This window comes from Schistosoma mansoni, chromosome W, assembly GCF_000237925.1.
Source record: "Schistosoma mansoni strain Puerto Rico chromosome W, complete genome".
NCBI lineage: Eukaryota > Metazoa > Platyhelminthes > Trematoda > Strigeidida > Schistosomatidae > Schistosoma > Schistosoma mansoni.
The window spans coordinates 4,505,765-4,521,548 of NC_031502.1; the positions used below are offsets into that span (position 1 = coordinate 4,505,765).

A 15,784-nucleotide genomic window follows, 5' to 3' on the forward strand; every position below is an offset into this window, starting at 1 on the left:
TCAGCCCGGTGTACGCCCATTGTATTACGAGAGTGGATCTGTGACACGGCCGGTACTCCCCATCCGTAGCAGCTGTCTCTCAAACTTTGCCACCCCCGACGCCTATTCCAGCCGATACGCACAGTATTCACATATGCCAATTAGAGACTGACCAGTTGCAGTCCTAAATATTAATGGGAAGATTGAAACAAACAATACTAAGTGAATCTAATCTAACCATTTATTCATGAATGATTTAAAATGCTATATTGACGAAAGATATTAAAAACAATACTTTCTACTATAGTTTCTCATGTCAAATCACAGTTTATCATAAAAGGATAACAACTGAAAACTAGTTTCGAAAAAATATTCCAGACTATTTTAGTGTACATTGATGAATAGTCTATTTGAAAGAAATTATATAACACTCCATTATGACAGAAACAATTCGTTTTTTTTAAATAACAAGTTTATGTGTTTTTTTCAACAAACCATTCATTGTATTGTCTCATTCAGAATGATGGTAAAATAGATATGAAGAGATAAACATTTTCCCGGTTATCGATATATTTGTTTATGAATAAATATTCTGATCTTGGTTTACGTCATTTCCATGACTTCCGTTGAGTACAGTAAAGTTCTCTCTTTCCCAGTAACAAGATTTTCATGATTCGACTGCTTTGTACTTACGTTGATGTTAAGTCAATGTATTATTGAAACAGTAATCTGGTATTATTTTCGGTCTAGAAATTTTAGTAAAACATACTGCCAAGAAGCACTGCTATATTGAAACCTGACAGTGACAGTTATACTCAAGATCTAAACATTAGGAAATCGCTATTGTATACCATAAAAATTTCATGATAATCGTGTCATGGCAAACACTGGAATAAATGAAAACTGACTAGCGGCTTTACCAGAAGTTCTGTTTAATCAATACTAAGTTTTTGGGGTTAGTTATTATCTAAGGTCCTTAATTATAGTTCTAGTATAATCATTGTATTTAAAAATGGTTTTACCAGAGTACATTTTATTGGTATTGTTTCAGATATTTATTACATCGATTTCGTTTTTGAACTTTTGAACAAAATATGAGTTTTTTTCTACAAATGATGGACATGTTTAACCCTAGCTAACTCAAAACAGTTCATTTTGATTAATTTGGAACTAGATGAGTATAGTTTTTACAGTCATTTTTTAAATGGTAATCATTAATTATGTTTGGTTTATGAAAAAACTATTTTGATTAATTGCTTCAGAGTGAATAAGAAGGGAGATAAAAAGAAAATTTCAAGCATATATTTTCTGTGTATAGTTATTATTTTTGATAGCTAAACATTTTTTCCATTATATTTATATTCTGTTTGGTCAATAATGACCAACTGTAAAAGTGGCTTTATATTTTACCGGTTAAAATTTCTGATATTATTAGATTGTTTTGATGTGTGGTTCATGATTTGTGATAAGATGTTGTGGAAAGAAAATTTAAGTTCTTGCCTAAAACATAGTCTTGGAATCACCTAACAGTAGATGTTCTCACCATCTGCAACAACTTATTTATGTATCAGGTCTCTGACAAAGCCAGAACACAAGTTTCTCGATGCAGGAAAACTGATAATAATTTGTTTAACGTTTATAAAGGAAACCAGAAAAAATAGTAAGGATGAATATAACAAATTTTACTGTTGTTAACAAGTGACGGTTTTTCTATTTCAAATTATTAAGTTGCAAGTATTTGCATTTGTTGGAGCATAAAGTGACAACAGTACAAAATTTTCACTCTGATCACTGATTTTAATTGATATGATTTTATTTGATATCTTACTATGGTATAGAAGGCCCAGTTTATTAGCTTTTTTTATGTTTCTTTATTTATGTGCTGATCTTTCGCATCCTGTGCTTATAGTTGTCGGATTTTATTTATAATCATTATTTAGTCACCAACAGGCAGACAAATATTGACGCGAATTCATAAAGCTCAGTTGGCTCCTTTCAACGTGCATCTCTTATGGTATAGGTGGCGTTTCTGTTTGTCAACTAAAGAACGAGTTTTCTTCTCAGAAGTCCGCCCTGTTGTCCCTAATGATTTTTAAAATCGCAAATAATAATGGAGGATGACTTTGGGTTACTAATATTTGATCATGGATATTTCCAAAGCATTGCTCATATATTTTGTACAATCAACTAAGTAGTACTAAAACTAGGCATTGGGTTCTAATTAAAGCTCTTAAAGCGATTCACAAGGTAGGGAGTCTTCGCCTACTGAGGTAATTATAACATGTTTTAATTATATCCAATCACCGCCTACCTCGACGAGTAATAAAGTCTGGTGTAGTAGCAGAAGTACGTTGGAAGAAAGCTAGGTGTTGGCAAAACCAAAACTCTGCATTAGTCTATTAAGTCATTGACATTTGAACTTAGCCATGTAGATAGATACAAATTACGTAGTTGTGGTCCACCGGACAATGGCCTCCAGATGTTGGAGACTTTGGTCAGCATGGCTCAATATTGTATACTATGGGGTAAGGGAATTTACTTCGCAAATTCACATGACAATGCAAGCATGAACCTAAAGTTGATAGCAGAATAATATTTTGTTCACTTTCCAGAAAAGCAACAGTATTTCCTTAACCATAAACATTGATTTCTATCAAAATTTACCTGGCATGTGTCACATGTCAGTTACAATATAATGGAAACAAAAAAAGATAAACTTTTGGAATGAACTAGTACGAATACATTTTTGTACTGAACACGTATCACATACTGAATAGAAAAACATCGTATCATCTTAACAAATGCAGAAAAGCATCAGATAAAATTTATTAAAATCCATGTCTTTCATCATTATTTAGAGATCCTAAATAGTAGTTTAATCAAAAATATATATCATAACGATGTGGATCTTCCTTAAAATAGTTACACTAGCTTTGTCAGTAAAATATAATCCCCCAAAAAAATTATCTTTGATGAAAATAAAGTAGGCAAGAAATATTCAATATGATTTTTATTCACCTAACGCCAAAAGGCAGATATATGTAAAACAATCAAAATTTTTACTGATTTCATTTTCAAATCCCTAAGAACTATCTGTTTTAAAGATGAATTCTAGCACACGACTAGCTTTAGACAAGTATTTTTTAATGCCGAACCAATCAACTATTTTATGGGAACACCCTTAGGATTTGTAGATGTTTACACCTCCTTGGAAGCGATATATTTATCCCAGTGGTTTAGTAAAATGGCATTTTTCAAACAGATTGCACCTTCAAAATCGATCATTCATAAGCTTGCAAATGATAGTATTTGATCGGTTTTTTAGTATTGTTTATTTTTTTTCGATAGTAGGATGTAATGATAAAAATATTTGCATCGAAATCACAAACAAATTTGAATTTTCATCGAAATAATCTACGGATGATTAAAAAACCACTAATCTGTCAAACTTGATAAGTTAGTTCAATATCAGCTTTATGTTAAACGATCAGTCGTTTGTGATTTTTCTATCTTAATTTATGAATGCCAATTTTATCAAATACCATTTTAGCCAATAGTATTTATCACGAAATACCTTGGAAAGCTGAACGTAGTTTTTGACACTTCTGGGAATAGAAGAAGCTTTTTCATGAACGACCGCTATTTTCCCATATTGTAATGTTGTAGAGATTGCAATTAAACTTCTGTGTTTATGTTAGAGAAATATCAAATAAGCGCAAATAAAGAGGAGATTCGCATTTCATTCCTTATTCAGATAGAGATATAAAGTTTGGCCATGGTATAAATGAGTGTCAAAAGGAAGTCCTCTTTGTCTCGTGGTTAGGTGGTCAACCCTTTGAAGTATGTTCAGCGGCGTTTGGTTGTTTGAGACGCCGCAACCACTAATAATACCCAATATACAAAAGATGTATCCACAGTAAACTTGAATAGTTTGAAGCTGCAGTCAATCACTTTTTAATTTGAAGACGAATTCCGTTTACGAAACATGTTGCACTTCAGTGTTATTTCCAAACTACTCGCATGATTATTTATATAAAATAACAGGACTACAGTTCACTCTGAACAAGATATCACATGTATCAAACGATTACAATTACGCTAATGATCTGAATAACTGACCTGTGATTAATTTTTAATAATTTGAGGAATGAGAAAGATATGATAACAATTAGTAGGTTAAATTTAAGCTTTAGATTTGGAGAATAAATATACTTTAGAGCTAAAATATACTAATCTCCTAGATAATCACTTCCAAACTCTATAACTTCCTTATATTTGTCTCGTCTTTCACAACACCTTGAAATATAATAGAATTTCGATACAAATTATTTGAGATAAATTCCATAAGATTTTGTTACTGTTTATGTCTATCGGTTAAGTGCTCCGGCGCGAAGCTGGTGGGTCCTGGGTTCGAATCTCGCGAGTCGGGATCGTGGATGCGCACTGCTGAGGAATCCCTCAGTAGGGCGAAACAGCCGTCCAGTGCTTCCAGGTTTTCCATCGTGGTCTAGCTTCAATTGACTCATGATTTCAACTATGAAAATACAAATGAATACGTCAAATTAATATGATTTTATTACATTTTAGATTTGTTTTTCTGATATACTACTTATTATGTATTAAATAATGCATCATATTAATTAAATTACATAAAATTAATGAAATTTAACTGTAATGCTTTTTTTTAATTAGCAATGTCAATAGTGGAAATTGAACGTATTTATTGTAATACTTTCGTACGATTTTTATCATGTTTAATTATGATTTTTAAACTGATGTGTGATGTAAAGGCAAGTATTTCATTGTGTTCTATTTGTTTAATATAATTTCTAGGTGCATTTTTAATTCCATATACATTAATGCTAGCATTACTCGGATTACCATTATTCTTTCTGGAATTCGCTTTCGGTCAGTTCGCTAGTTTAGGTCCAATTTCGGTTTGGAATATCAGTCCCTTATTTAAAGGTATGTATGTATGTGTGTATTCGCATGTACAGGTATTGTTTATTATATTATATTGATGGAAAAAATATGTATATACTTCCCTAACCATACCTGAGTAGGTTATCGATTTCATTTATATTATCTTAAGTGCAGATCCTATGTCAGTATTTTAAAAAGTCTTGAATAAAGTATCGAGAGATATCTATTGAGCCAAGAAACAAAAGAAAAACAAAGAAAACTCAGCAATCTTGAGACTCGAAGATGTGAATAGTCGGAATTGTCTTCTAAAAATGAATTCACTTTTTTTCTCATTCAAAGTTATGATATCTGAACATGAAACATTTGAGAAATTTATTTTAACAACTATATAAGGACTTTTGTTTATAATCATGTAATCAGGTAATAAATGTTTCGTTACATAATCTATAGTCTGACTATGAACAATTTCACATAGAATAAGTGAATTACGTGAAGGAATCGTGCAGTATTTATTACATAAAATACATTTTATTAGTAAAATAATTTTTTGGAAGTGTTTGTCACAATCATGAAATAACTGATGATCTATTTTTGCTGTAAATTAATTTTGTAATCCCATCCATAGTTTGATGACAAAAAAAAGGTTCTGTTTATTATTATCATACTTTTTTAAAATCTTAAATTTCCCTCTATTCATCATTTGCATAATTTGGTAAAACCGTTTTGAATAAAAAAAGAACAATTTTATACATTGTATTGTCAGAACATAATGGAATGTATTCCTTTGATAGAAAGTATCTGAAACTAACTTTGTTTTTATAATACTCATTAAATTCAACGTGTCCATAAACTATGTCTATGATTAAAGCATTGAAATAGGTATTCAACGTTTCTTTTCTAGTTTGAAAACGGCAAACTAACTGGTTTGCAGAAAAAAATTTCCAGTTTATTCTGAACAACATATGTTCATATAAATAAATATCTATTTTAAATGTTTTGAAAATAAGTTATTCACATAGTAAATACGTCAAGTTATCAATCCCATGAACTCAAATTATAATACAAAGTTATTCAACAATTTACTGGATAAAAGACGTTTCATAATAAAAGAAAACAAGGTTTCACAATTATATTTTATATATCTATAATTGTGGTAAACATTGACATTTACAAAAACAACATATACAAACATTGACATGTTGAACACTTACTCCCTGGTGTTTTAGATTTAAACAAGCTGATGATAGATAGTATACTATAAAGCTTACAAAAATGTGCATATTTTTTTAAAGATTTATTCTTTTTGTGCAATCTAGATTTTTAGTGAAATTAAAATTGATGATTTTTACCTACATACATAAATTTTCAATGATTTCCTCAAGTTCAGTGAAAATAATAATTTCGATTGATTCAAATGTTTATTTGTAGGTTAGTGAAAGAAATATATACATTAACAGAAAACATATGGCGAAGCAGATAGCTCGTTTATAGTTGAAGTAAAAAGCATTAAGTTTCTGTTCATGAAGCATCCAGTTGACGAAACTGAAATAGGGTGAAACTTACATCTATAATGCAACTTAAATGAAAACTGTAAATCAACTGTAATACCAAGCCGATTCCATATGAATACATTTATGTTAACGGAAGCTGATTGTTTGTGGGTTTTTTTACATCAACAATGTGAAATACACACTGTGATGTGAATAATTTATTAGAGTAAATCACTTATTCCCAGTTATCACGTAGCGCTTTCCATAAAATATTACATTTTATCATCTATACATTACAAAGAAACTCTAGTGATTACATCATGAATCTTGCTTTTTACATTTTCCAGGTATTGGTTACGCTATGGTATTTTTATCATGGTTATTAAATATCTACTATCAAGTTGTCGTTGCACATTGTTTATATTATTTTGGTGTTAGTTTTACGCATACATTACCTTGGACAGAATGTAATCCTGCCTGGAGTACACCTGATTGTATCGATTCAAACAGAAGTAAGTGATATTTATTGTCTAGGGTTAATCTAAGGATCACGTTAAGAAGTGATCATTTTTAATTTATACATTGTTAACCCTAGTAAGTTAACCGATCTTCAGTGAGTAGATATATGTGCTCGTACCAATCTTCATTTGTTAAGTTTCCATATTAAATCATTCAGTTTACCAGCTTACTTGAATGTTTGAAGTATATATTTCCTAACTGTAGCTGGTATTCGATATTTTATTCCTGATTTTTTTAACGTGATTCATTAATCGATAGGGAATGTACGAAGTAAAGTGTGCTACATATTTTATTAACATCAAAATCGTTCAGTCATACTGGAAACAGTCACTGAAAAGCAATGTTTGTCAAATTTTCATCATACATTAGAGTAAGGAAAACACTGATATGATGAAAATATATGAGTAAGATCTTATCAGCATTGATAATTGCGTATTTGGACCATGTTTTTAATAAATAAATAGTTCCAGTTGATAAGAAGAATGCTTTTCAGAAAGGTAAGCTTTGGCGTACCTTTTGCGCATGATGAGAAATATTTCATAAATATTTCATCACATACTGGACTAGTACTAACATTCCTACTCACTCCTGTTACCACTTATAAACCATAGGCTACCGACCGAGAATCTCCAACCAACTCTGTTCTGGGCTCTCATTTCCCGTTGTACCCAAGTGCTATCCATTCTTTTGGTGTCTACCTCCTATTTCCAGTCAAATCTATTTTTTAGTTTCTCTCCCATCTTTGGCCTTGAAAGTCCTAGGTTGGGGTTTGTCTTATGATACAGTTTGATAATTTAAGGGGTTAGTATTCATTACATTCTTCTTTCATAATGGTTTTTGTGATCTTGAATGGTTGTATTCAGTAGTTAGCATATTTTGAATCAAGCAGTCGTATTGGAAGACATTGATTTGTAAGGTGAATCACCGTTGTGGTAATTAGAACCCGTACAGAGATTTCAACTCATAGCACTGAACTATTCTAGTAACTGAGAATATAGTATGATTTCAAATAAGCGGCTAATGCTCACAATTTCTACTGATAGCTCAAGGTTTTGAAAAACCGCTATTTTGTTTAGACAGAAAGATCAACAGTATAACCTCAATAGTCATATTTTTTATTGATTCTGTTCAAAACTCTCAGCATCACAGTCACACGGGAAATTCAGTTAAAAATGATATATATATATATATATATATATATATATATATATATATATATATAGTGAATATAATGTCGAAACACTAAGAACGTTATTTAAGATGGCCGTATTTTCATACACGATCCGCAAGCCAAACTGATTTTTTTATTGAGTTCATGAATCGACTGATTTATACCAGCATCGTGAACCTGGAAGCACTGGCGGCCGTTTCGTCCTATTGTAGGAATCCTCAGTGTTGCTCATCTACTATCCTGTCCGCTGGACTTCGACCACAGACCTATCGGTCTCGTGCGCGAACGCCTAACCTCTAGACCACTGAGCCGGCATCCAACGCTGTTAATGTCTAACTTCAAACAATCCACAAAATTGCGCAAACATCTTCCAATGTGGAGCTAATCCATGTCAGATAAAGATAGGTATCTACCTCAGTACAATGGAAGTTGTTTGCGCAATTTTGTGGATTGTTTGAAGTTAGACATTAACAGCGTTGGATGCCGGCTCAGTGGTCTAGAGGTTAGGCGTTCGCGCACGAGACCGATAGGTCTGTGGTCGAAGTCCAGCGGACAGGATAGTAGATGAGCAACACTGAGGAGTCCTACAATAGGACGAAACGGCCTCCAATGCTTCCAGGTTTACGATGCTGGTATAATATCAGTCGATTCATGATCTCAATCAAAAACTTAGTGATCACCACAGCCTCATATTGATGGTTGATTTATTTCCTGGTTATTTTCTTATATCAACCTAGTCGCTTTTAATTTCTTTTTTAATTTCAACTGTGTTGCACATTGTAGCAGGTAGTAACTTGGAGCTATGATCGCATTACCTGATCTGAAACATTTTAAACCATAATCTTTTTTATTCTAACTATGATAATGTACAGACTTGTTTGATACCTGATAAGCTCAAATTTAACAAGCTAATGGCTACAAGCTGACATATTTTATTTGATCTCTTCAAACTGTTCATCATGAAACTGCAATTGATAAGCATTTGTTTTGAATTTTATTTCAAATATGGACAACTGATCATGTACAACTGACTAGTATCATGTTTTGTGTTAATCACACTCTGCTAACAAAATCGTAATATGACCCATGTGTGTAGTATTCTGTCGATTAACTACAACCAACTAAAACAACTAACTATAGTTTACTAAGTATCTACTGTATTGGAATTATACTTTGATTATTTACGTTAAGTTTCCTCTACTCTAAACATTACTATTAAATTGCCAATTTGCTTCTATAAATTTTCCATCAAATTTAGGTTATAACTAAATTAGAACTGTTGATTTAATTTGTCAAATTTTTTTCGAAATAGTTTACAAAGAAGAAGATGAAAATCGGTTCAATTTCAGTTATGTACACTAATCTAGTAGAAATGAAACATCTTCACCGTTCAGGCTGTCAGTAATCATAATAAATTGAAGTCTGATAATTTTTTTTTTGTTTCCTTACTTATATAAATCATCAGTTATGGAGATTATTCATAATCCTGATATTTACTCTGTTGATTTATAAACTGACAAAAACTATAATTCATTGCTCTGTTGTCCCTTTATATATTTCTTCTTGTTTAAAAAGAAAAGGGTGATTTCATATTATGTAAACACTAATGAAATTTCTCATTCAAGTTTTGATAAATCTAATCTTATTAACATGTTCATATTTTATGGAAGTGAGAATAGATTTCAATATCAAAGTCAAGTAAAGTTGATTTATTTATACATCAGTTTATTAAATTATGCATAAATATGTTTATATATATAAATGTAGTGTGAATTTCTAAGACTTTTCACTGAATTACACTCCTTAGAAAAATATGTAAATATTCTGTTTTGATTTCAGTGAATTACAGTAACATAACATATCCTAAATCGCCATCAGAAGATTATTATTTGTAAGTGAAATTATAATTTTATTGTTAATTTATTGATTTATAAATGTGGAAAAATTATTATGGTTGTTTTATTCATAAAATAGTGATTGACTACCTTCTTTACTCTTTTCTACTGTACACCACTTTGTTCTACTCTACTAAACCATACTCTTGGCTATCCTCTTTCTACTACTTTCTCACTATCTCTGATATGAACAAAAAAAACATCATTATAATTGAATGTACTTTTTATATAATATAGCTTATTGAAGCCAGATAATATGCTGTTTTATTCCTTATGGTAAACACTTGGTGTTTATTTTATTCTATGGAAGCTTTCATGAAAACAAAAATAAATACCATGTCATGTTGGTTTAGACCAATGTGAGTTTTTTATGCCTCAGTTGAATGATTAATTGAAAAGGTCATCCAACTGGTAACTGTACTCTAGATTGTAATCAATAATATATATATATATATATATATATATATATATATATATATAGCACAATTAAATGTAGACTGTAACGCGAAATCACGAGCATAGGTCAATCGATCTCCTGAATAATTTTACATGAAAAATTCACTGACATTTTTGTGATTGACAAAACAAATTATTTGCTATATGTTGGAACATAAATGATGGAGAAACAGTAATTGTTCAGCAAACCTAAATGAAATAAAATGAACAATGAGTAAATTGTTTATTAACATTATGATGGTGATCCTCAATTACATCGTCCAGTAGCGTATCAGTTTGTTACTTACTTACTTACTTAGGCCTGTTACTCCCAATGGTGCATAGGCCGCCCACCAGCATTCTTCAACCTACTCTGTCTTGGACCTTCTTTTCTAGTTCTATTCAATTCAATGTGGTTCTATACGAGAATGAAACAGTAGTCTGATTCTTTATTTATTTATTTGAACACATAAATATTGATACAAAGGGGCACCGAATACATATACGCCGCACAAATCTCATTTGATTTGTGTGAGGGCTGTAATACTGCTCAGGTACCCAAACTGAAGCCGGTGGTTTTCTTAGGGGGCCACACCCGGAGCCTTTGACCTAAAGGTCTGATCCATAAGGCAGTGGAGCATCGTGAGGTATCCGGTGACCAACAATCGGTTCATACACCATTTGTTCCCTCAGGATACTGGAGCCCATGTGCACCATTGGTTTGGAATGTGGGTTTTCCAACTCCCCTAGGTGGACTTTCTGTGTCCACTAACCTAGTTAAAGTGCTGGACATTCGCTTTTCGTCCTCTCAATTTTGTGAACAACAGTAATGCCACGAGAAGGCAGTGAGTAGGACTTCCCTTGCAGAGGCTATATACGCATTTCGAGAGGGAGAGCTTACTTTCCCCACTCTCGGCCGTACCAGGGCATTTGGGATCCTTTCCCAGCTAGAACAGGCTCTTAATGTTTAACTCCAAAATATAAAAAAGCAGTCCTTGATCAAATAAAGTTTTTCTGGTTTTATCAAAACTAGTAATAATATGAATAACTCTAGATAGATATGGGATAATCAAGCTTAAAAATTACGTATAGTGAATATATTTTTTAACAATCTTATGACACGGAACGTGGATTTTCTTTTGAATTGTCTGACAAAACCATGCATGTGTTAGTTAAGAGTGAAATTTTTGACTTAAACTTTCAATCTCCATTTATTTTGAATATATTGACAAGAAACAAACAATATAGAATACCAGTTTATGGAATAACATCAAGTTCAGGACAAAGTAAATTAACAAACTGATAACTTATCTACAGGAAATAAATTCTAACTCATTTATTTCTGTTTTGTAACGGTAAAATATTTAGTATTCACGAAACGACCACAAAAATAAAAATAAACTGAGAATAATATTTAATTTATATATACTTTATAGTTATCAGGAATTTCCTTTTAAAATCATTTGCACGAAGTCATTATTAAGATACCAAGTTTTTTTTGTATTATTTAGTAATCAAGTTCTTAAATTATCACCTGGTTTCGAAGAGTTCGGTGCACCAGGTTGGGAATTGTCTTTATGCCTTTTATCTTGTTGGATTTTGTGTGGACTGGCTGTTATTAAAGGTGTCCAGTCTCTTGGCAAAGTGAGTTACAAGTAAACCATTAAGAATAATCATTTATTTACTTATTTTCCGCTTACATTTCACCCTTAGATTATTATCAATTAAGTTCGAATGTTGGTAACATTTTTTAAAACTTATACAATGACGTTATTCATATTATTTATGTAAGGTAAATTAATGTAACTTCGGTATGATGTACTACCCATATATAATAGATGTACAAAGACTAAAACATATAAATCGAATAAAAGTGACATCAGGAGAAATACTATATTTGAATGTATAACTCATCTAAGCAGACTGAAGCTTCATAAAAGTGTTGTATATATTTCAGCATTATCATCTCCAAATTCATATATTTTAATTAGAAGCGTTTGTTAATATCAATAAAAGTTACTAAAAAAACCATCTATCGATAAAACTTTGTTCAATCATGACTATAATTGATACAAAATGTTGATACGAATATAAAAACATTCAATACGCTTGCCCGACTATGCAAGTATAGAAGTCTGAATAATAACTAGGGACCTGTTATTGACGAAATGGAATAATTAGGCACACAAATCACTTATATATATTACCATATATATTACCATCTTACACATGATCATTTAATCTGAGTACTTGAGTTGATGCACAACCAATCTCTCCTAGTAACGTGTCTCCTTTTTAATTTCTCACAAATTCTTCCACGTTAGACAGCATGTATTCACAAGAATGTGGTAAGTTTAGCTTCACCGTATCCGTTAAGAGCGCTGTACAGTTTTATTTCCAGTTTGAACAACTATGTAGTGAAGTCATTTTCTTGTTGTGTCGTTTATGGAGATTATTTTTAAGTAGGATCAGTGTAAGATATTTTATCTTTATTCTTAGGACCCTTCATAATTGTATATCCACGGCACCTTAATTAATCTAACTAAAGATAGATCCAAGATCTCTGGTGTGCGGGCGAGAAAGATAATAATTGGTTGTTTGCTTAGTCAGATGAGTAGATAGTCTGACAGGTACTATATTGTCTTACCCCTACTATTATTAGTTTGTTGACGGATTGTTGTCGGTTTTCGGTGTGGAAATATATTTACGTTCTACTCAGGCTAATTACGTGTTACTTATCTGAGTTGTGTTGAAGTCCAGCAGAATAGACACTGGGAGGTAACCTAGTGTAGATATTCGTCTAAGGCAAGTTAACGTCCCATTCGTGTAGACGAGAAATCCGACTGTTATAAAAATCTCATTTGAACTACCAAGTTTAATCCAACGCTTTATATCTCCATCTTCTATTAATTCTTGATGTGATGCGACAATCGTTGGTTGTTTGTTTGATTTATTTGTTCGTATATTACCGGTATGTTCTATTTAACACTTTTCATTAAACACCATTGGTTATTCGCAGTATAAATTTCATTTCGTCGATCTATTAAACCTTTGTTGCTAATGTACATTCATGAAATGAAAAGGATAAGATATAAAACTAGGATTTCATAAGTTCATAAACTTATTTGTAAGGTCTGTTTCTAATTACCAATATGAAACATAAACGTTATTCGATTGTTCTATTGTAGGTTTCTTACTTCACAAGTGTATTTCCATATATCATGTTAACAATTCTTCTTATACGGGGAGCACTTCTTCCAGGCTCAGGAGCAGGTGTACTTTATTATTTGACACCTGATTTTTCACGACTAACAGATCCCCAAGTATGGGCTGATGCTGCTACACAGATTTTTTTCTCTTTGGGCTGTTGCAACGGTGGTTTAATAACTGTGTCAAGTTATAATAAATTTAAGAATAATTGCTGTAGGTAAGTGAAGGGTATTGTGTTAAATCATTGGCATGGTTTTGTTTGCTGATATTCATTGGTCTATGATTAAGTTATATTGTCAGTTCTACCAATTGTCTGTCAATGCTCAATTTTCTTAGTCGAAGTCCCGTTCAAGTAATTGACCCTATGGTATTCAATATTTAATTTTGATCCTTACTGTCGAAAGTAATTCAACTTTAGTGGTTTACATGACTAGTCGAAGATGTAACACATTTTGCATGTCAAACTTATGTGAAATCTTAAAAACAATAGACTTAAATAATGATGGGCACAGATACACCGAGTTATTGATGTTGTTGACTGGGATGAAATGTCAGTCCAGTTATTTCAAGTTTTCAGCAACGTTCTGGTTAAGGTTAGTATTTAATTTGAAACCTGAGAGAATTTCATGATCAGTACAAATATTTATGTTGAAAACATTGTCAAGTTTGATTATAGATTTGTATATTGTTTGAATGTTGTTATTTTTGTTTATAGTACCTGTCAGTCTTCACTGTCCGATTTTCTTTCCTTGTTTTTCATCGTTTTCTACTTTCAAATCTTATTTCAAGATGTTTTATCATTCTTATCATTTATGTGTGAGGCAAATAAATTCCATGATACACAAAAGTTATTCACGTTTAACTGGATTGTAAACCCGTATTCATTAAGCTTTAAATATATCGGAAATTAATGCCAGTATAATGCTACATGTTTTGTTATACCTGTTTGATTTATTAGTATTGGTGGTAGTTGTAATAATATAATTATTATTATTCTGTTACCAGTATCTAAGGATTAGGACACTAGTAAGTTTATATTACGAATTATTATCTGAATTGTTATTTTGTATGTTTCGTTGCAAACTAGTTCAGTGGGTTTTAGTTGCTAGTTCTAAAACAGATCTTAAAGTTGTAATAATTACATTTTCAGTAATGCAACAGTATATTATTGTCTTCTCATGCATATGATGAAAATGAGGATTTTGAAATGCTACTTCAGTGAGTCATTTTTGAAACACTTGGCTTCTATTACCATATTAGGCTGCTGGAGGTAGTCGACCGGAAACCTTAGACCTATTTTCCATTCTAACTGACACGTGACAGCAAGACGTAACTGTACTCTTGAGTGAATTGATGCTACCTGTGGAATTCGAACCCATGTCACCCAGCCCCACAGTCTGAGAAGTGATCGCTGGCCTGTTCAGGTTACAACCACCGTTTATAGGATTCAAATATTTAGAACTGACTTATCGTTCTGTAATGACGAATGTCATAGTTGTGTAATTCCTTAATGCTGACGTACATCATAAAACGTGATGATGCAGGTTAGTATTTTAAGTACCACTTCAATTCACTCTAGATTGCAATTATACCTCCTGAAGGACAAACGGCTAGCATGAAGGAATATTTTTAGGGTTATCTACCATTTGATTACCTTCAAACACATACTGTCAGCCGAACATTTATTGTCGATTTAATTACACTATTAGTGTTGTCATATTCCAACTTGATCTAAAGAATTCAATGAGCATTAATCAACTACACATTAGTGGTTAATTAATTGTATATATAATCATAGTTTACACATTACACAGTTAAATATTATTGTAATAATTCTCTCATCATTTACTTTCACAACTTCACTTTCATTGAATAATTTAAATAGAGATGCTGTCATTGTGGCAATTATCAATTGTGCAACTTCTGTCTATGCTGGTTTTGTGATATTTTCTAATTTGGGTTTTATGGCTTATCAAAAAAATACAACAATTGTTGAAGTTGCATCCAGCGGTAAGTGACTTCAAATCGCATGTCCGTGTGTGTATGTGTGCTTCTTATTCACAGTTCGAAAATTTCGTGTGTATTATCGTAATATAATTGTTACTGTTTTATTTTCATTTTTATATTGTTAACATTTTCTCATGTTCTTGGGTTTTCGTTTT

General features: G+C 31.7%; 1 protein-coding gene across 1 annotated transcript in view; it reads left to right on the plus strand.

Moving 5' to 3' along the window:
- Smp_028690 (putative sodium/chloride dependent transporter) overlaps positions 1-15,784 on the plus strand; it is a gene marked incomplete at both ends in the record, with an annotated part of 35,565 nt that overhangs the window by 5,084 nt on the left and 14,697 nt on the right. Inside the window, 6 exons of the mRNA XM_018799973.1 lie at positions 4,813-4,944; positions 6,740-6,904; positions 9,922-9,973; positions 11,924-12,056; positions 13,601-13,839; positions 15,508-15,632. Coding sequence (XP_018653833.1) covers positions 4,813-4,944; positions 6,740-6,904; positions 9,922-9,973; positions 11,924-12,056; positions 13,601-13,839; positions 15,508-15,632 — 846 coding nt within the window. The remainder of the gene's footprint in view (positions 1-4,812; positions 4,945-6,739; positions 6,905-9,921; positions 9,974-11,923; positions 12,057-13,600; positions 13,840-15,507; positions 15,633-15,784) is intronic.